This window comes from Lepisma saccharinum, chromosome 26 (assembly GCF_977018435.1).
Source record: "Lepisma saccharinum chromosome 26, izLepSacc3.1, whole genome shotgun sequence".
Lineage (NCBI taxonomy): Eukaryota > Metazoa > Arthropoda > Insecta > Zygentoma > Lepismatidae > Lepisma > Lepisma saccharinum.
Window position 1 is genome coordinate 47806726 of NC_139254.1, and position 24036 is coordinate 47830761.

The 24036-nt window shown below is 35.5% G+C and overlaps 1 protein-coding gene across 1 annotated transcript in view; it reads right to left on the reverse strand.

The window, feature by feature from the left end:
- LOC145979658 (uncharacterized) overlaps positions 1–24036 on the reverse strand; it is a 94072-nt gene that overhangs the window by 30802 nt on the left and 39234 nt on the right. The window contains exon 2 of the mRNA XM_083112623.1: positions 995–1142. Coding sequence (XP_082968749.1) covers positions 995–1133 — 139 coding nt within the window. The 5' untranslated portion in view covers positions 1134–1142. The remainder of the gene's footprint in view (positions 1–994; positions 1143–24036) is intronic.

Sequence of the window (24036 nt, forward strand, 5' to 3'; positions counted from 1 at the left end):
CCTCTCCTCCTATCCGGCCATGGCTTTTGATGTTCGTTGTGTCACAAAACAAATAACAGCTTAAGATTATAATACAACCATGGTCTCCCTTCGACGCTCTTCACGGATTGATGTAGGCACTGTCTGCTCACTGGCAGTCACACACCGATGTTCGTACAAAAACATAATCCACGGTAGGCTATGCGGAGGTGTAGAGAGGAGATGCTTCCACTACAAGAATCGCGGTAAACTTTGTCGAGGTTTTGGGTTCCGATGATTATATACCTATTTTGAAAATTTCAGTTGGGAAGAATGTTAAAGGCGCGTCGCTTCCCGCTGTCTCCAAGGTGGTTCAACCCGAGTCCATTGTATTCTGACCCAACCCAGCGCGTGTCCATAGCCAAGTACAGCCGGATTATCTTCCCGTCTGCTCGGCGCCAGAATCGTAAATTCGGAGGTTGCCCGTGAATTGTCATCTTATAACAAATTCGTTCTTGCGTCCATGATATTAATTCGATCGTCGTGAAATTAAATCCAGGTGCCTTCTATAACATGCCGCTTCGGTGGTCCAAGTTTCAAGTATATCCGCTGACAGGAAACGAAGATATACGATAAGGTCTATATTTGCACAGGTGGGCCGTAAAGAATTAACCTAATTGACGATCGTTGGAGTGACTCAAGAACTTTTTTATCCTAACCCCCGTTGTCTCGCAGAATTTCACTTTTCCAACATATACTTAAGGACTTTTAAAACTAAGAACTGAAATCTAAAACCTCACGCCTTACAACAGTAATATTGATTGATACACATAATTAAAAATATTGAACAATGATTTACATGTCACTGAATACTGTGACAACAGAAACAGTTTTTTTAGTGTTTTAAAGTCTCTCATAATCCTTGCAACACATTCTGTTACTAGATTTAACCAAAAAGACAGAAGTTTATCAGTGTCATAGCTAATTAATTACGTGCCAGCTTAGATAAATAGTACAGAGAAAACTTTGAACTTACTGATTCCGGAAGGCATGTGAGGCTGCTTACTTAGCCAATCCCTTAAGTAACAGAGATCATACTTCATCTGCTCTGGATTCTCTTGGGAGATTTCTTCAAGAAGAATTTTTTGTTTCTCTGTCAAAGTCTCGAAGTACATCTTAGTAATCTGTAGTGGAAGAGGCAGATATGTATATAATAATTAACCAGGAAGAAATGGCTAGTTAGTTCATTTAAATATTGTAATGCTTTTGGGGGGATACGAATTCTCGTTACATGGGGTGCGTAGATCAGTTCTTTAGACATTTGAAAATGCAAGACACTCTTTCTTATTTCTTACAAGTTATTCACCAAAGCTCATACATAGAATTATTTCTAAGTTATTTCCCTAAACTAGCTAAGTCTAATATCTCTGTAGGTGACTATCCAAGATTTAGTTTAAGTTAGTAAAAATATGTATATTACCTTGCTCAGAGGTAAGACTGGTGCAGTCCTGCGTCAAGCAGCAATTTCCCTGGACTGGGATCCTGTTCCATATTTGGGGGGGAAGAGGTTATATATAGCAAAGTGTCTTCCTGTCCGTTTCCTTACCAGTGACCTGTCAAAGTCATTTCGATCTCAGTGGTTTGTTATACATAAGTCCATTTCCTAATTTTGCTCATGAAAGGTAATCATTAGATTCCCATATTTAGTCCTAGAGCAATTATCCATATTTGGGAAATCACAAGTTCACTGTTTTCCTTGTTTTCAGAGAACCTTGATGTTGTTTACTGCTTTTAAAATAGTTAACTTTTTATGGGTTAGCCACTCCTACATATTCCAACCTTGGCCTTTGGTCAATGAATTGGACTTATGCCTTTTCCATGCTGCTGGTTCGCAAAGAGACAGAGACTGTATGCTTTATTGTTGCACGCTGATATGTGAAAAATAAAGTAGATTCCCAGTATTCTTGAGACTAACACCAAGCCAATACACATGCGCTGAAATATTTTAATTAAAAAAATGTATTCTATTAATTTGTCCGTTGTAAAGGATGGTTGAAAAATCCATCCGTTACAATATTATCAATAACTTGTACCATTGAGTAATGATAGAAGGAGAATAATCTTTAATTTCCTTGGTGATATCGGATATAGCACGAGGAAAGGTTTTGCCAGCAGGCACATCAAGCTCCAAACACGTTGTGAAAATCGATTGCTAAAACATGCTGATAGCACCAAGTGTAACCCTCCTAACCAAGTAGCATTATTTTTACAATTACACTTACAATAATGCCTTCGGTGTTAGGTTAGGAGGTAATTGTTTAGGGCTCTTAGCAACCATTTCCGCGATGTGTTAGGAACTGGATGCGCATGACAAAGGACTCCTCCTGGCAGGAATATCTCTGGAATATTTTGCCAAACATAGTTTTTGTTCCTTTGAGCATTCTCGTGGTATAATATATTTATGTTATGTTGTTTACGTTTGTATACTCATGCAACTGTTCCAGTTCAAGATAAACAAGAAACGAAAGAACCTGCCAGAAGCTTTCGCGTACCTTCCCCTCCAGCCGTTTAGCTCAGACGACATGGTCGCTTGGGCTCCGTTACTTTGTAACCCCATATTTTTGTACCATCAAAACCTCATTTGCCAAATTTTGTACTATTTTTGTACTACTCAAGAATGCTAAAAATAATTTTTGTACCACTCAATTTACCGTCGAAAAAAAATAATCAAATTTGGGGTTACAGAGTAACGTCTCAACCTCATCATCGGTTTCGGCAATGTTTTCCACATCAAAATATTGTACTATTTATGTACCATTTTGTACCACTATTTAAAAATTTTGTACCCATCAGAAACAGCCAGAAAAAAGGCGGGAAAACTTTTACATTGCAACCATATATTTTTGTACCGTCTCGAGTTGCTTCGAAGAATATTATGCTATTTTTGTACTAATTTCTTTTAAATTAAACTTTATTAACACTACTTTGCAATAAGTGGATATCCGATTTTTATACCGTTCTTAGAAAACCCTCAAAATTTTGAAATTTGTATTTATTTCTTAGAGGCAGTAATTCACGGAAAAATATTGGACAAAATTTTATCGAATACGTGAGGTTTTTGTCTGCGTAATGTTTGAATAAAATGTCTAGAATGACTACTTTCCAATAAGCCTCTCCATTATTTTTGTACCGTTACGGAAAACCCGAAAATAATTTTCAATTTTTGGATTTTTCATATCAATGTACTAATTCATATGAATAAATGGACAAAATATTAATACAATGGTGAGTTTAGAGCTCCCCAATTCATCAATACAATTTTATAGACATGTACCTTATATCAAGTCCCATTTCAAGTCTTCGCAAAGTCACGAAAAACCCGGGAAACATTTTATAAATTTCACATTCCACTCAAAGACACGCACTTTACAACAAAATATGGGCCAAATATTAACGAATATCTGAGGTTTATATCTGTTTATCGTTTTAAAAAATGCCCTAATTTCTATTAGGCACCTTTCTGATTTTTGTACCTTCACTGAAAACCCGGGAAATATTTTTGAATTCTTACTTCTTCGCTGAGACACGAAGTTTACAACAAACTATAGACCAAGTAATATCAAGTGTCTGAGGTTGTATATAAGTAATGTTTAAATTATATCTCCTATATTGTTACTTTCTATTAAGCCAGTAGTGGTATTTACAATAGGATGAGCGCCGGAAAGGAAGAGCTGCTCTTATGCAGCTTTGCTATACTTAAAACTTGCTCAACATGCCCATATGAGTTTTTTGCTCTAGTGTAGCACTCTGTCTAATCCAAGGATTTTGGAAAAATCCCCCTCGGGAATTTTTCGGAAAGGAAGAGCTGCTCTTATGCAGATTTGCTATACTTAAAACTTGCTCAACATGTTCATATGAGCTTTTTGCTCTAGTGTAGCACCTGCTTAACCTAAGATTTTTGTAAAAATGCTCTTCAGAAAGGAAGAGCTCCCTCAGATTGATTTGTCTATACTTAAAACTTGCTCAACATGTCTATTTGTTCAAGTGTAACACCTGCCTAACCCAAGAGTTTTGTAATTCGGAAAGTATTAACCCCCCTCAAGCAGATTTTTGTCTATAAACTTGTATCCATACCTACCTATACATATTTACTTCAGGTTTAAGTTCAATTGGATACCATTCAATTTGCTTATCTAATATTAAAACAATGCAATATGTAGAGACCCCCTCTAGAATTGCTCCGTGTTTGCATGTTTCCCCTCTGTGTCAGTGTGTGGAATTCCCGAGACGGTAGTATTGATTTTTGGTTTGCATGTTCTCCTCAGCGCCAGTATTTACAGAAATTCCCGAGTATTGCTTCAGCCAGTATTGTGAGACTGACTGAGGAGAACAGATGTGTTGATACAGTGCTTCTCATACTTACTGGTTTAAATTCATATTGAACAATATAAAATCTGATATTTGTTGTAAATCACTCATATTTAGAGTCAAGCTGTCCCATGTTTTGCATGTTTGTGCAGGTATTTGCGCTGGGTTAGTGTGAATGAATATTTATTCTCTTTTTCCACTTGTAAGCTATTGGCTTTACAACCTGTCATAAGATTAATATTAATAATATTAATCCATAGAGATTAGATTTAAAACCCAGGAAATTTTATATAAATACCAAAGCCAAAAATATTAAGTGTATACACACATACACACATACACACACATACAAATCACACAGCTGAACCCAACTGATATTTTTTATTCAGTATAAAGTTTTGAATTGAAACCCAGGAAATTGTATATAATAAACAACAGCAAAAATGCCGAATCAAAAATATTGCAATCAATGCAATAAAAATATATCTAGCTCTAATTGGGCCAGACACCAAAAAATTTGTAACCCAGATAAATACAGAACTCCCACAAAAAATTGCCCCAAATGCAATAGAAAATACAGCATGCAATACTTCACATATACACATAAAGATACTTGCTCTGCACAACCATCTACATCTGGTCTGAAAAGAAGACACGAAGCACCTCTTAATGCCAGAGCAGCAAAACAGCCACGCTATGAACCCATCCGTAGCAGTTTTAATGGCCAATTAAGGGATCACCGTTTTGTATCAGAGCCAAGATGTGGTATTGAGAATTTCTTGAACAGTGTAAATCCTGATGTGCAGGCAATTCTAAATGCACAAAATGGCTCTTATAAGTTGCCCCTTAAATTGTTTGTACAATATAAGAAGCCAAATAGCACAAAATTTACACAGCCCCACATAACAGAAACTGTACCGGTTTATTCAAATGCAAATTCAGACACAATAATAAGCAGGTTGATAGATCAACTGAATATTAAACACTCTGAATTTGCGGCAAAAGAGTCCGGATGGAGCCTATGCGGTTCATCACACAAGTTATATATTAATATTTCTGAATTCAGCCCATTAAAAGGTTCTACATATCTGCCATTACCTGCTAATATCAAAAACAAAAGAGCCGTGGTCAATATAAAAAATAATGACGCGAAATGCTTTTTGTGGTGTATATTAGCTGCTTTGTATCCAGTTTCAAGGGATCCTCAGAGAATAAGTTATTATAAACAGCATGAACATTTTTTTGACGATGCAATGGAGGGTTTAGAATATCCAATGTCTGTTCAGAATATTGATAAATTTGAAAAAAGGGCCAGGCACATCAATGGCAAACAATTATCTATTAATGTATTTATTTGTTCCACTGGCAATTGCTTGATAGCACCTCTCAGAATCAGTACACTTGATGATGAATCTGCTGTTCCGATTGATCTGCTCTTAATTGAAGGGAATGATACATACCATTATACTCTGATACATAATCTTGAAGCTTTAGTCAGAAAACAACAAGGCAAATCCAATACAATATTCAAGTTGTGCAGAAGATGTTTAACTGAATTTGATGGTCAAAAAATGGTGAATGGGGTTCGGGAAGTGAATGCAGAAATTGCTAAAAACAAGTTAATTGAGCATCTGAAATACTGTGGGAATCATAAACCTGTTCATATGGTGATGCCCAATCCAAGTGAAAATTGCAAATTCAAAAAGTATGAAGCCTCGTTGGAACACCCAGCATATATTGTCTGTGATTTTGAATCGAACGTCAAACCTCTTGAATTCTGCAATCCAGATCCTGAAGAATCTTCAATTACACCATACCAGCAACATGAACCTTCCAGTTTTTGTTATATGGTTGTACAGGATGGTGTTGTTACTAAAGAATATTCATACATGGGACCAGATGCCATCAAAATATTTGCACATAGAATAGAAAATGAGTGCCGTGACATAGCATCTAACATCTTATTAAAATCAAAGCCTATGTTGCCTTTAACAGAGGAACAGATTAAAGATTTCAACAATGCAGAAAAATGCCCGGTATGTGATTCTGAATTTTCAGATATAAATATCAAGGTGAAACACCATTCTCATACAGATGGTAAATTCTTAATGGCCCTGTGTAATAGCTGCAATATTAAGATCAAGAGACCAAGATTTATCCCCATATTTTGCCATGGAGCATCCAATTATGATTTCCATCATCTGATCAGGTACGAGGGGTTTGAGAAGCAGAATTTAAATATTTTAGCTGAAAATGATGAGAAATATATATCTATTAGCAAGATAATTAAAGTTGATGGTGTTCCTATTCACATAAGATTTCTTGATTCTTACAGATTTTTATCTGCTAGCCTGGCTACACTGGCCACTCAATTACCTGATGATCACTTGAAAATCACACGTGCATTGTTTCCAAATCAGGACCTGAAATTAATTAGGCGGAAGGGTGTATATCCATATGACTATGTTACAGATTTTTCTAAATTTGATGAGTGTTCCCTGCCACCACAAGAAGAGTTTTACAGCAAAATCAGAGGATCTGGAATCACTGATGATGATTATCACCATGCTCAGTTGATGTGGAACAATTTAAAATGCAAGACATTTGGTGATTATCACATGGCATATTTGAAACTTGATGTCACCCTCTTAGCTGATATATTGCAAGCATTCAGAAAATCTTCCATGCAAAATTATAGACTGGACCCAGTGTATTTTTACAGTGCTCCGGGCCTAGCATGGTCCGCAACGTTTTTGAACACTAACATGCAATTGGATCTGATCCAAGATCAAGATATGTATCTGTTTATGGAGAAATGTATAAGATGAGGGATGGTGCAATGTTCCCAGAGATATGCCAGAGCAAATAACAAGCATATTATGCTGCCTGATTATGATCCAGCACGGCCATCAAATTATATACTGTATGTGAATGCAAACAGCCTCTATGGTCATGCCATGATGCAAAAACTGCCATATGCAGGGCTTGAGTGGGTTGAAAATTACAATATTGAAGATCTTCAGGACTTTGATGACAGTGACTATGGCCTCATCTTAGAGGTTGATCTGATAATTCCTGATGATTTACACAATAAATTTTCTGATCTGCCCCCAATTCCCGAGGTTCAGTGCTCACCTGGCTCTAAACAGAAGAAGCTCATGATGACTCTGGAGCCGAAACAGGGTTATGTTACATATTACAAAAACCTCCAGTTCCTGATGAAACATGGTGTCCAAGTGACCAAAGTTGGCAAAGTCTTAAGGTTCAGGCACTTAAAATGGTTGAAACCATACATTGATACAAACACGGAGCTTCGAACATCTGCAAAGAGCCAATTTGATAAGGGCTTGTTTAAATTGATGGTGAATTCAGTGTATGGCAAAACTATTGAAAATGTCAGAAAACATACCGATGTTAAAATAATTACTGACCCCAGCCTGAGCAAAAAATTGGTTGCAAAGCCCAACTTCAATTACAGAAGAATTTATGATGAGCACATGGCACTTTTCAACATGAAGAAAACAAAGATCAAATTTGATAAACCTATTTATGTAGGGGCTGTGATATTGGAATTGGCCAAATTACATATGTTAATATGGTATTATGATGTGCTGAAACCTTTTTATGGTGATCGTGTAAAATTATTGTACATGGACACGGATAGTTTTATTCTTGATATTCAAACAGAAGATGTTTATCAAGATATGTCACAGCCTGAATTGTTTCAATATTTTGATACCAGTGAACATACAAGAATTCAACCCCACAACAAAAAGGTGCCTGGCAAGTTAAAAGATGAGACACTTGGTGATGTTATTGTGAAATTTGCTGGGTTAAGTGCCAAGATGTACAGTTTTAAAACATGTAGTGCTGTTGTCAAAAAGGCCAAGGGCATTGGCAGAGTAACTGTTGAAAAAGATCTTGAATTTGAAGATTATGAAAATTGCATCAAATCATGTAGCGCAATCAAAACATCAGAAAATAGAATTCAAGAGTGAGGATCACTTATTGACTTCAAATATTGTAAGAAAAGTGGCCCTGGACCCACATGATGATAAGAGATGCATTTTATCATGTGGCATACATACTTTACCTTGGGGGCATTGTGATTTGAGAAGTGGCAAACAATGCCCAATTACAGAGCATGATTTGAAATAAATAAACATGCCTATGAACTTATTTGGGTTCAAAAAACAGGCTATTATGGAGCTTCCAACACCACAAGCCTCTCCTGATATGCTGTCTAAACTGAGTGGCTTGTTAATTATTCATCTGAACAGCATACTTACAGATGTTGATGATGAAACAGGCAAAACATTGTACATATTTAACAATAATTTAAATCATTACCAATTACCTGTAGGTGGGCAATTGCAATTTATTACAACCCCTGAGGGTGATGTCAAGATTTCAGTAGGGAGAAATATTTATAGAATTAAGCACTCAAACATGATTTCTGGCACTGTATATACTGTTTCTGCTGGTGACTGCTTATATATTGAGGTCCCTGGATCATATGACAAGCTTATACCCTTTTTTATAGAATTAAGAATCAGATACTCTATAATAAATAACCATTAAAACAAAAATGCCTAATGATATATTTGGCCATACAAGACATGAAGATCACAGTGATGAGATTCTGATGCTTGATGTCAGAGTCAAGAAATTAAGAAGTGATTTACAAGCTTTACAAACCACACTCAATGCCAGTCTTCAATTGGAAATTACAAATTTACAATCACAATGCATGGACCCTCTTCTTAAAATTGACTCAGAACTCAAAGTGCTGCTTCAGAAATATACTGATCTGGCAACATTAGATAATTTTCAAAGCTTAGAAGAAGCTGTAGCAGCTCTTCAAGCCAAATTTAAGACCCAGGCTACCAACTCTGAGCAATTGAAACAACAATTGGAAGAACAAATAAATAATGTCCAGGCACAGCTTCAAACAATTGTCAAAAGCATAAAATCACAAGAAGATTTTGATCTAGTGATTTCCACTCTAAAAGAACAGATTCAGTCACTCCAAATACCTAATCTGGACCCTCTGCACAATGCCATAGCCGAGGTTAAAGAAAAAATTGAAACACTTGAAAATTTTATGAACAATTTGCCATCTTCTGATGCTTTGAGTGCAATAACTCGGAGTGTAGCAAATATTAAGCTGCAACTTGAAACATATGAAGATTTTGGAAAAATTCAAAGTACCATAACCCATCTTGAGGGTACAATAGCAGCAGTGCAAAATGATTTGGCAAATGTACAAGAATCCCGCCTGCCCGGTATTGTAGACACTCTTGTTAGTGTCCAGCAACAGATCACAAAGCTTGAAAACCTCAACACTGAATCTGAACTATCTCATTTTCATCACTTGATCGATGATATCCAAACAAAACTTGAAATTTTACAACAATCCACACCCTCTCAGGCAGATATAGCCCTGCTCCAAAATGCTATGCAAAATGTGGCTGATGCTTCTGAATTAAACAATGTAAAATTGGCACTTGAATCTTTGCAAAATACAGTATCAAATCTTCCTACATCACAGGAACTTAAAAATATTAAGAGAGCAGTGAATCGCATATTGAAATCAGAAGATATCAAGAATATCCAAGCAGAGATCAAACATCTCACTCAGACAGTGGCCACTCTTCCAACCAATCAACATATTAATGAACTGCATGCCCTGTTTGAGGATATCAGAAGACAGGTCCATGATCTTACTGCTCAAAATTCAAAATTGGCAGTTGTTGAAAATTTACAACAAATTGTAGCTAATATCAAGCAACAGCTAGGGACCATGGAATCCAATCAAGCAAATGCTCTGTCTGTTTTTGCCACCCAGCTTCAAGAGATTGTGCAACAATACAAGAAACTTATTGTAGACATAAAAATCAAGCCAGGCCATGATGATGTTGTTAGGACTATCAATGAGCATCTTGAATCTGTAACAAGCAGATTGCTTACAGCAGAAAAGGAAATAACTGGCATAATCGAGAATCCAAAACATACAGTAATTCTTGAATTGTACAGCATCCCCAACAAAGAATATGATTCACCATTTACACCAGGTGGCAAAATATATATGCTGTCCCCTGTACAATTTTATTACCAGTTTTTTGTTGGGGGCACACTGAGACCAATCAAGATCAAATATTGGCATCAGCCACAGGCACACCACTACCCTACCTTATCAATAACAAATGCTGACAACAAACCAAAAATCACCAGTGTAGAGTTAGAGGATTTTACAGACCCCAATACATTAGAAACAGCCTATGTTGAAGATGATGGATCTCTGGAATTTAAAATACAAATAGGGGACAAATTATATTTAGAAAATCCTGCAGTATCAGCTGCTGAACACCCCATAGTTGCAATATTCTTGTTTTCATACCATGTCTAGACAAATTATTGTTGATGAATTACACAGACAAGCCAGGCATAATTTTAAGAGACTCCCAGTAGTCACAAAGGGCATAGATGATTTATGGCAGAGCGACTTGATTGAGTTGTCAAGTGGGCAGTTGAAAAACTTAGACAAAATCAACAAGGGCTACAAGTATCTACTCACTGTAATAGATACATTTTCAAAATTTGCCTGGGCTGTGCCACTCAAATCCAAGACTGGGGCATGTGTTACAGAAGCCTTCACGACAATCATCAATCAGAGTGGAAGATCACCGCGCTATTTGCAAACAGATAATGGCAAAGAATTTTATAATTCAGTGTTTCAACAATTTATTAAAAGCCAGTCAATAAAACATTACTCGAGTTACAGTGATCTCAAAGCCTCAATTGTAGAGAGATTCAACAGAACTCTAAAAAATCTTATGTATAAACAATTTATACTTCAAGGTAATTATAAATGGATTAATATTCTTCCAGAACTTCTACATAAATATAACAACTAGGTCCATTCCACAATCAACATGAAACCCTCTGAAGTAACTTCATCTGATGAGCAAAAATTGATCAGCACTGTTTATTATTGTAAATACCAGCCAACAACAAGAAGGGCCAAATACAGGGTGGGTGATCAAGTAAGAATCAGCAAATATAAGCACTTATTCAAGAGAGGCTTTACAAGAAACTGGAGCACAGAATTATTTACAGTGGTTCAAGTTAAACCCGGGACCCTTAACACATATATAATAAAAGATCATCGAGGAGAAATTCTCAAAGGCAGATTCTATGAACAAGAGCTCAGCAAAACTAAACAGCCTGACACATATCTCATAGAAAAAATCATCCGCAGAAAAGGCAACAAGTTATTTGTCAAATGGCTGGGTCATCCGGAAAACAGCTGGATCGATGCAGACAAAGTGATAATATGAGCACCTGGGATGTTATAAAAAGGCTGCCAGAACCTGAACAACAGAATAGGAGAAATGGCAACTTGCTGCCTGATAATATTAGGTGTCTTATTGTTGGGCCATCTGCTTGTGGTAAAACTACACTAATGGTTGATAATTTTTTATTGGCACCCAACTGGTTAGACTGGAAAAACAGGCACTTGTATGTTTTCTCTAAGAGCTTGGAACAATTAAAATATCAGCAGCTGATGAAGCTATATGATGGATTGGATATTGCCACTTTTGAACCAGATGTTAAGCCACTTCACGAATGTCTCGATAATTCTGTTGTTGTGTTTGATGACATTATACTGGATAATCAAAACAAGGTTAGAAATTTCTTTACACAGGGGCGGCACAAAAACATTGATTGCTACCTGGCACAGACTTTTTCAAAAATACCCAAGCAACTGATCCGGGACAACAGCAATTTTATATGTGTGTTTCATCAAGATCATACCAACCTCAAACACATACATGATGAATATGTAGGTGGGGACTTGAGCTACAATGATTTTTCCAAGATTTGCAGTAGGTGCTGGAACCAGGACAGTTATGGGTTTGTCACAATTGATATGACAAGAACACCCAGTAGCGGCAAATACAGAAGTAAAATCAACGATTTTCTAGACGTTGAGACGTATATAAATAACCATGAAAAGGCCAATTATTGATGATCTTAAGTTAAGAGATTATCTTGTAAAAAGATTTAAGGGATGGAAATCAGAGAACCGGGGAATTTATGAAAAACACAAACAAACAGAACAGCCTGTAATTGATGCTATTAATAATTTAGGTAAGAATATCAAAACTGTTACAGAGCAAAATCAAGATTTGATCACGGAACTTGTACCTGTAGCTGCAAGGAACGTATTAGATTATCCATTCACCCCACTTTCCAGTATTCATACACCTAGTCCTGTTGCTCCTAGAAGAATTGAGGCTAGTCAGGATCCTATTGAATTGGGTCTTCTTGCTCAAAAATATTTAAGCACACCTAAAGACAACAAAGATGAGGTTTTTGGCTTATATGCTGACACAGAGCTTGATGGGAGCATCATTCATAGAATTGGCAATTTCAGAGTAACATTTATGGGGGATGATATAATTGTTTATTCAGAATCTCGTCTCGGAGAAAAAGGTGCTTTTGTTAAGTACACCGGCACACCTGGATTGTGGGAATTGATGACTAGGAAAAGGCCTGGCAGCTATACAGATCAAGATTATGAGGATTACAAAGAAATATTAATAAAATCAGATGCTCTATACCAGAACAATGATCCCACACAAAAAAGAGTCAAGTCGAGCAGTGGGGCAAAATACAATAATTTAATCAAGCCCATATGGTCACAGATCAAGACTGGCAGTGGAATCAAACAATACAACACCCTGCCTAAAGAATTTGTATGGGTTGATGATGTCAGGAAACTTGTAGATAGGTTATTGGTGATAGCTGGGGAGGAAAATGCTGGCAACAACAATTTTTACAATGAAAAGGTTGGAATTATGGACATGATAAGCACAAAATTGTCTAATTTTATAGTGAATGACCCTAAGGGGATTGGATATCTCATAAAAATTATTAATACTCTACCCCCTAAATTTTGGAATATTTCTGAGGGTCGAGGCCTGGTGAATGACATTATAAACAAGTTGCCATTTGAACTACACATTCCAGGCTATCAGTATTGTGGTCCCGGTACAAAATTGGATCATAGATTAAACAGAGGGGATCCTGGTGTAAATCCCCTAGATGCTGCTTGTAGAGACCATGACATAGCATACAACACACATTCTGATCTTGACAAGAGACATGTTGCAGACAAGAAATTAGAAGAGGCTGCATTTGGTAGATTTGTAAGCAAAGATGCTTCTTTGAGTGAAAAAATAGCAGCATTGGGAACCACCATAGCTATGAGCACCAAACAAAAACTGGGGTGGGGGTTGTGAATATATATATAATAAACCTACAATGAAGGCCAAGGGTGTTATGTATCAAATACCTTATGCAGGTCTCAAATCTCTTAAAACTATTGACAGTCTTTTAACCAAAAAGCAGCGGAAGAAAAAAAGCTCTTGTATTGCAAAGGGCCATGGTATGAAATTGTTGCTTAGTACCCCACAATTAAAAAAATTACAGCAATCAAGAAAAAAATCACATGTGGGGGGTTTCATATTTACCATCCCGGCCATCTTAGCAGCTCTCGGGGCTGTTGGGAGCTTGGCTGGGGGATCAGCTGCCATAGCAAAAACAGTAATAGATGCCAAGAAAAATAGGGCAGAATTAGATGAGCAGAGGCGCCATAACCTGGCCATGGAGAAAAAAGGCAAAGGTGTTAAGAGAGCCATGAGTAAGTTTAAAAAAAACAAGAGCCGCTTACAAACCAAGATATTGAAGCTTTAATCAAGCCACTGGGCATCAAAAATTTTAGAGGTGTGTACATGTCTGATTCTTTACCGGAACAACCACTCAACAAAGAGTGTGGCATTGTTAATTTGGATGAGTACAAAAATCAGGGCACTCACTGGATCTGTTATCTTAAATATTTAAACAATGAGGCATTTGTGTTTGATTCATTTGGAGGTGTTCCACCTGAAAATTTAGTAAAATATCTAAAATCAGCTAATCTTTATTACAATAATGCCCGTGTTCAAAACTTCAAAGATGTTAATTGCGGACATTTGTGTTTATCTGTTCTCAGATATATGTCTCAAATAAATAAACCATCAATTGAAAATTTTCAAAAGGCCTTGTGGTATTTAAAACATCATGGGGGTATTCCATCTCACCAGCCAAAATTCAATATTGAAACTCAAATTGCATGATGACATAGTGTATCCCAAAACAATAGCTCTCAGAGCATTTTACGGCATGTACCTGATCCCTAATATTACACACCACAACAACAAAATTGCAGTTGGTGATCAAAAAATTGTCATCACTCCAGGGCAATATAATCTGTCCACTCTAAATGCTCAATTACCCAGAGGTATAGTATTAACTCAAAATTCTGTCACTCACAGAGTAGAAATTGTATCTGCTACAGAAACAGTGGATCTGGGTACTATAGGAGAGCTGTTAGGCTTTGAGAACAACACAAAACTTGAACCAGCCATCAAACACACTGCTATGAATATACCTAAATTCTTAGCCATAGAGACTCTGAATATTCACTGTAATGTGGCGGAGGGTATGATCACCAAATCAAATGGCATAGGCACTCACAAACAAACCGGCATCATTGCAACATTCAAACCTAATTCCGAATTCATGGAGCCCATCATCTACAATCCATCCCCAACATTATATTTTCCTGTGTGCCATAATAGAATAGATAATATTGAATTGATGGTCACTAATGAAAAAGAAGAATTAGTTGATTTTGCTGGAGCCTCAACAACTGCAATCATAGAGATTAACATTTAAATAAAAATACATACAATGGAAAATATTGAGAGTTATGAGCTACAATCATTCCCCCCAAACAGGAGGACATTTGCAAATTTAAATCAACCCAACACAGAGATTGATGTTGATCTTGATGTAGGGGATGGATTTATACACCCCCACAGAGCAGATCTATACATCAAATTTGATGTTGTAAAGCTCGATGGAACAGATTATCCGGCAAATTCAAACATAAGATTGGTGGACAATTTTGTGCCGCATCTGTTCTCTGAAATTGAGATCAGAAAGCATGGCGTTGTTATAAACAGAGTGGATTATCCCGGCATTACCTCCACAGCTTTGGCCACTCTAAAATTATCCAAAACCGAAGCTTCATACTACAAAATCGGTGGATTTGAGGCTGGTGATAAGATATTATCTAAAAATCACACAGTGCTGTTCCCCATGCGCCTATTGCCAGGATTCTTCTCGGATTACAAAGATATTATGTGGAAGGGCGGGTTAAGAATTACATTTAGAAGAGCTGCCAATGATAATAATGCTTTGATGAGATACAGCACATTAAACTCTACAGGGGAAGCTCTGCCTAATACCTTACCTGATGCAGGCAAGTGCCTTATTCAGACTATGGAGCTAAGAATTCCTGTTGTTGAATATGAGGCCAGCTATGCTCTTAAATACAAAGCTGATATAATAAAAAATCCACAGATTCCTCTGCAATTTTATACATATCAATCTGTACAGAAGCCCGCATCTGGCACATATTATGAGTTTGATGCTACAAATTCATTCTCCAGCATACAATATGACATGCCTGATTTTGTGGTGGTATTGTTTCAGACTGGAAGACACAACAATCAGGAAAAAAATTCAAGTAAATTTGATAGCTGCAACATCAAGAATATATATCTTAAAAATGGCAGAAATGAGGTATTTCCTAGAGAAAATTATAATTTAGACATGTCCAAGGATGATTTTCTTAAATTATATGAGGCTTTTTCGGCTTTCAAGCGTGTCACTACTGGCAGTACTGATATGTATTACTCACCAGATGAATTCAAAACACAGAGACCCATGTTTGTAATCAACACTTCAAAAAGGAAACAAGTTGTGGTTAATGACAGGACAAACATTAAAATTATCTGTGAATTCCACGAGGCTTTACCAGATGACACCATATGTAGCGTCATTCTCATAGGTGAAAAATCATATGTTTATGATGTAAGAAATGAGAGAGTCACGGAGCAATTCTAGAGATCCGATTCAAACACAGAGGCCCTTTGGATATAAAACAATACTTTACCGTCAGAAAATATATTACCTACCCATTTTACTTCTGCTCGTAGCAGAAAAGCTTTTACCTACCCAGCACATTTGCCATTGCAATTATTCTGTTGCGACAAGACCAAATCTTTGCATGACAATATCCGAGAAGGCAATTCCTCAATATGATAGATGGTTCCTGAAAAGAGCATAGTGTAGATAAGAATTTCTCTTTGAGTTCCATGACAAATGACATGTAATTTCCCTCGGAAAAAGCACAGTATAGGTAATATCAACAGATATAATCTCCCAGACATTTACTAATGACGATGAATAACTCTGAAAAGACACAATATAGATTATATCTGTTGACATACAACTTCCAGGCATTTACTAATGGGACTGATCAAAAGATTATAAGAACATGGAAGCATATTTGTTCGCTCTTTCCCATTTACGCACAACTCGGGAAGCAAAAATCAATACATAACAAGGTTATGGCTAGACTAGAGGGGGTCTCTACATATTGCATTGTTTTAATATTAGATAAGCAAATTGAATGGTATCCAATTGAACTTAAACCTGAAGTAAATATGTATAGATAGGTATGGATACAAGTTTATAGACAAAAATCTGCTTGAGGGGGGTTAATACTTTCCGAATTACAAAACTCTTGGGTTAGGCAGGTGTTACACTTGAACAAATAGACATGTTGAGCAAGTTTTAAGTATAGACAAATCAATCTGAGGGAGCTCTTCCTTTCTGAAGAGCATTTTTACAAAAATCTTAGGTTAAGCAGGTGCTACACTAGAGCAAAAAGCTCATATGAACATGTTGAGCAAGTTTTAAGTATAGCAAATCTGCATAAGAGCAGCTCTTCCATTCCGAAAAATTCCCGAGGGGGATTTTTCCAAAATCCTTGGATTAGACAGAGTGCTACACTAGAGCAAAAAACTCATATGGGCATGTTGAGCAAGTTTTAAGTATAGCAAAGCTGCATAAGAGCAGCTCTTCCTTTCCGGCGCTCATCCTATTGTAAATACCACTACTTAAGCCCGTTATCGATTTTTGTACCGTCACGGAAAACCCGGAAAATATTTTTGAATTCTTACTTCTTCGCTGAGACACGAAGTTTACAACAAACTATAGACCAAGTAATATCAAGTGAGTGAGGTTAGTATGTAAGTAATCTTTAAATTATATCTCCAATATCGTTACTTTCTATTAAACGCGTTATCGATTTTTGTACCGTCACGGAAAACCCGGGAAATATTTTTGAATTCTTACTTCTTCGCTGGGACACGAAGTTTACAAGACACTATAGACCAAGTAATATCAAGTGTGTGAGGTTTGTATATAGGTAATGTTTAAATTATATCTCCTATATTGTTACTTTCTATTAAGCCCGTTATCGATTTTTGTACTGTCACGGAAAACTCGGGAAATATTTTTGAATTCTTACTTTTTCGCTGAGACAGGAAGTTTAAAAGAAACTATAGACCAAGTAATTTCAAGTGTGTGAGGTTTGTATATAAGTAATGTTTAAATTATATCTCCTATATTGTTACTTTCTATTAAGCCCCTTATCGATTTTTGTACCGTCACGGAAAACCCGGGAAATATTTTTGAATTCTTACTTCTTCGCTGAGACACGAAGTTTACAAGAAACTTTAGACCTAGTAATTTCAAGTGTGTGAGGTTTGTATATAAGTAATGCTTAAATTAAATCTCCCATATTGTTACTTTCTTTTAAGCCCGTTATCGATTTTTGTACCGTCACGGAAAACCCGGAAAATATTTTTGAATTCTTACTTCTTCGCTGAGACACGAAGTTTACAAGAAACTATAGACCAAGTAATATCAAGTGTGTGAGGTTTGTATATAAGTAATGTTTAAATTATATCTCCTATATTGTTACTTTCTATTAGGCCCGTTATCGATTTTTGTACCGTCACGGAAAACCCGGGAAATATTTTTGAATTCTTACTTCTTCGCTGAGACACGAAGCTTACAAGAAACTATAGACGTAGTAATTTCAAGTGTGTGAGGTTTGTATATAAGTAATGTTTAAATATATCTCCTACATTGTTACTGTCTATTAAGCCCGTTATCGATTTTTGTACCGTCACGGAGAACCCGGAAAATATTTTTGAATTCCTACTTCTTCGCTGAGACACGAAGTTTACAAGAAACTATATACCAAATAATATCAAGCGTGTGAGGTTTGTATATAACTAATGTTTAAATTATATCTCCTATATTGTTACTTTCTATTACGCCCGCTATCGACGTTTGTACCGTCATGAAAAACCCGCGAAAAAGTTTTGATTTCTTACTTCTTCGCTGAGACACGAAGTTTACAACAAACTATAGACCAACTAATATCAAGTGTGTGAGGTTTGTATATAGCAATGATTAAATTATATCTCCTATATTGTTACTTTCTATTAAGCACGCTATCGATTTTTGTACCGGCACGGAAAAACCGGGAAATATTTTTGAATTCTTACTTCTTCGCTGAGACACGAAGTTTACAAGAAACTATAGACCAAGTAATATCAAGTGTGTCAGGTTTATATATAAGTAATGTTTAAATTATATCTCCTATATTGTTACTTTTTATTAAGCCCTTTATCGATTTTTGTACCGTCACGGATAACCCGGGAAATATTTTTGAATTCTTACTTCTTCGCTGAGACACGAAGTTTACAAGAAACTATAGAACAAGTAATATCAAGCGTGTGAGGTTTGTATATAAGTAATGTTTAAATTATATATCCTATATTGTTGCTTTCTATTACGCCCGCTATTGACTTTTGTACCGTCATAAAAAACCCGGGAAAAAGTTTTGATTTCTTACTTCTTCGCTGAGACACGAAGTTTACAACAAACTATACACAAACTAATATCAAGTGTATGAGGTTTGTATATAACTAAAGCTTAAATTACATCTCCTATATTGTTACTTTCTATTAAGCCCGTTATCGATTTTTGTACAATCACGGGAAACCCGGGAAATATTTTTGAATTCTTACTTCTTCGCTGAGACACGAAGTATACAACAAACTATAGACCAAGTATTATCAAGAGTGAGAGGTTTGTATATAACTAATGTTTAAATCACATCTCCTATTTTCTTACTGTCTATTAAGCCCGATAATGAGTTTTGTACCGTCACGCAAAACCCGGGAAATATTTTTGAATTCTTACTTCTTTGCTGAGACACGAAGTTTACAAGAAACTATACACCAAATAATATCAAGTGTGTGAGGTTTGCATATAAGTAATGTTTAGATTATATATCCGATATTCTTACTTTCTATTAAGCCCCTTATCGATTTTCGTACCGTCACGGAAAACCCGGAAAATATTTTTGAATTATTACTTCTTCGCTGAGACGCGAAGTTTACAAGAAACTATAGACAAAGTAATATCAAGTGTGTGAGGTTTGTATATAGTAATGTTTAAATTATATCTCCTATATTGTTACATTCTATTATGCCCGTTATCGATTTTTGTACCGTCACGGAAAACTCGGGAAATATTTTTGAATTCTTACTTCTTCGCTGAGACACGAAGTTTACATGAAACTATAGACGAAGTAATATCAAGTGTGTGAGGTTTGTATATAAGTAATGTTTAAATTATATCTCCTATATTGTTACTTTCTATTAAGCCCGTTATCGATTTTTGTACCGTCACGGAAAACCCGGGAAATATTTTTGAATTCTTACTTCTTCGCTGAGACACGAAGCTTACAAGAAACTATAGACCAAGTAATTTCAAGGGTGTGAGGTTTGTATATAAGTAAAGTTTAAATTATATCTCCTATATTGTTACTGTCTATTAAGCCCGTTATCGATTTTTGTACCGTCACGGAAAACCCGGGAAATATTTTTGAATTCTTACTTCTTCGCTGAGACACGAAGTTTACAAGAAACTATAGAACAAGTAATATCAAGTTTATAAGGTTTGTATATAAGTAATGATTAAATTATATCTCCTACATTGTTACTTTATCTTAAGCACGTTTTTTATTTCTGTACCGTCACGGAAAACCCGGGAAATATTTTTGAATTCTTACCTTTTCGCTGAGACACAAAATTCAAAGGATACCATCAACCAAATATTATGGAGTATGTGAGCTTCGTATCTACGTAATTCTCAATAAAATTTTCTTAGTGATTACTTTATATTAAGCCTGTTTTTTTTAATTTCTGCACCGCTACGCAAAACAAGGGAAAATTTTTGAATTTTTACTTCTTCGTTCCGACACGAAATTCACAAGAAACCATCGACCAAATATTATCGAATTTGTGAGGTTTGAATCTAAGTAATCTTTAAATAAAATATTCTTTCTGATTACTTCCATTAAGCCCGTTTTTGAATTTTGTAACGCTAAGAAAAACCAGGAAATATTTTTCAATTCTTACTTCTTCGTTGAGACAAGAATTTCACAAGAAACTATTGAACAAATATATCGAATGTGTTAGGCTTGTATCTAAGTAATCTTTACATAATATCTTCTATATGATTACTTTCTATCAAGCTTATTTTTAATTTTTGCATCGTCACGAAAAACCCTGAAAATATTTTTGAATTTTTACTTCCTCCCTGATATACGAAATTCGGAACAAACTATGGACCAAATACTATCGAATGTGTGAGGTTTCTATCTAAGTAATCTTTAAATCAAATATTCTATCTGATTTCTATCTTTTAAGCCCGTATGTTTTGTATCGGCACGGAAAACCCGGTAAATATTTCAGAATTATTACTTCTTCGTGTAGACACGTAATTCAACAACAAACTATCGACCAGATATTACTGAGTGTGGGAGGTTTGTATCTTGGTAATCTTTAAAAAGGATTTTCTATGTGATTACTTTGTGTTAAGCCCATTTTGGATTTTTGACCGTCACGGAAGACCCGGGAAATAAACATTAATTCTTAGTTATTCGCTGAGACACGAAGTTCACAAGAAACTATAGACCAAGTATTATCAAGTGTGTGAGGTTTGTATATAACTAATGCTTAAATTACATCTCCTATATTGTTACTTTCTATTAAGCCCGTTATCGATTTTTGTACAATCAGGGGAAACCCGGGAAATATTTTTGAATTCTTACTTCTTCGCTGTGACACGAAGTTTACAAAGAACTATAGACCAAGTATTATCAAGAGTGCAAGGTTTGTATATAACTAATGTTTAAATTACATCTCCTATATTGTTACTTTCTATTCAGCCCGTTATCGATTTTTGTACCGTCACGCAAAACCCGGGAAATATTTTTGAATTCTTACTTCTTTGCTGAGACAGGAAGTTTACAAGAAACTATATACCAAATAATATCAAGTGTGTGAGGTATGTATATATGTAATGTTTAAATTATATCTGCTATATTGTAACTTTCTATTAAGCCCCTTATCGATTTTTGTACCGTCACGGAACACCCAGGAAATATTTTTGAATTCTTACTTCCTCGCTGAGACAAGATGTTTACATGAAACTATAGACCAAGTAATATCAAGTGTGTGAGGTTTGTATATAAGTAATGTTTAGATTATATATCCAATATTGTTACTTTTATTAGGCCCGTTATCGATTTTTGTACCGTCACGGAAAACCCGGGAAAAAGTTTTGATTTCTTACTTCTTCGCTGAGACACGAAGCTTATAAGAAACTATAGATCAAGTAATTTCAATTGTGTGAGGTTTGCATATAAGTAATGTTTAAATATATCTCCTATATTGTTACTGTCTATTAAGCCCGTTATCGATTTTTGTACCGTCACGGAAAACCCGGAAAATATTTTTGAATTCCTACTTCTTCGCTGAGACACGAAGTTTACAAGAAACTATATACCAAATAATATCAAGCGTGTGAGGTTTGTATATAACTAATGTTTAAATTATATCTCCTATATTGTTACTTTCTTTTAAGCCCGTTATCGATTTTTGTACTCTCACGGAAAACTCGGGAAATATTTTTGAATTCTTACCTCTTCGCTGAGACAGGAAGTTTAAAACAAACTATAGACCAAGTAATTTCAAGTGTGTGAAGTTTGTATATAAGTAATGTTTAAATTATATCTCCTATATTGTTACTTTCTATTAAGCCCGTTATCGATTTTTGTACCGTCACGCAAAACCCGGGAAAACGTTTTGAATTCTTACTTCTTCACTGAGGCACAACAACAAACTATAGACCAAGAAATATCAAGTGTGTGAGGTTTGAGTATAAGTAATGTTTAAATTATATCTCCTATATTGTTACTTTCTATTAAGCCCGTTATCGATTTTTGTACCGTCACGAAAAACCCGGGAAATATTTTTGAATTCTTACTTCCTCGCTGAGACACGATGTTTACATGAAACTATAGACCAACTAATATCAAGTGTGTGAGGTTTGCATATAAGTAATGTTTAGATTATATATCCAATATTGTTACTTTCTATTAAGCCCGTTATCGATTTTTGTACCGTCACGGAAAACCCAGGAAATATTTTTGAATTCTTACTTCTTCGCTGAGACACGAAATTTACAAGAAACTATAGACCAACTAATATCAAGCGTGTGAGGTTTGTATATAAGTAATGTTTAAATTATATCTCCTATATTGTTACTTTCTATTAAGCCCGTTATCGATTTTTGTACCGTCACGGAAAACTCGGGAAATATTTTTGAATTCTTACTTCTTCGCAGAGACATGAAGTTTACAAGACACTATAGACCAAGTAATATCAAGCGTGTGAGGTTTGTATATAGGTAATGTTTAAATTATATCTCCTATATTGTTACTTTATATTAAGCCCGTTATCGATTTTTGTACCGGCACTGAAAACCCGGGAAATATTTTTGAATTCTTACCTCTTCGCTAGACACGAAGTTTACAACAAACTATAGACCAACTTATATCAAGTGTGTGAGGTTTGTATATAAGTAATGTTTAAATTATATCTCCTATATTGTTACTTTCTATTAAGCCCGTTATCAATTTTTGTACCGCCACGGAAAACTCGGGAAATATTTTTGTAATCTTATTTCTTCACTGAGACATGGAGTTCACAAGAGACTAAAGACAAAATATTATCGAGTGTGTGAGCTTTTTATCTAAGTAATCTTTAAATAAAATCTTCTCTGTGATTATTTTCTATTAACCCTGTTTCTTTTATTTTTGCACCACCACGCAAAACAAGGGCATTTTTTTTGAATTCTTACTTCTTCGCTTATACACGAATTTCACAAGAAACTATTGTTAAAATATTATCGAGTGTGTGAGGCTTCTATCTAAGTAATGTTTAAGTAAAATATTATATCTCACTACCTTTTATAAAACCTGTTTTTCATTTTTGTACCGTCACGAAAAACGCTGAAAATATTTTTGAATTCTTACTTCCTCGCTGATATACGAAATTCGGAACAAACTATGGACCAAATATTATCGATTGTGTGAGGTTTGTTAATAAGTAATCTTTATATACTATCATCTATATTATTACTTCATATTAAGTCCCTTAATGACTTTTGTACCGTCACGAAAAATCCGTGAATTTTTTTTTAATTCTTACTTCTTCGCTGAGACTCGAAATTAACAGGAAACTATCGACCAGATATTACCGTGCGTGTGAGGTTTGTATCTAGGTAAACTTTAAATAACGTTTTCTATGGGATTACTTA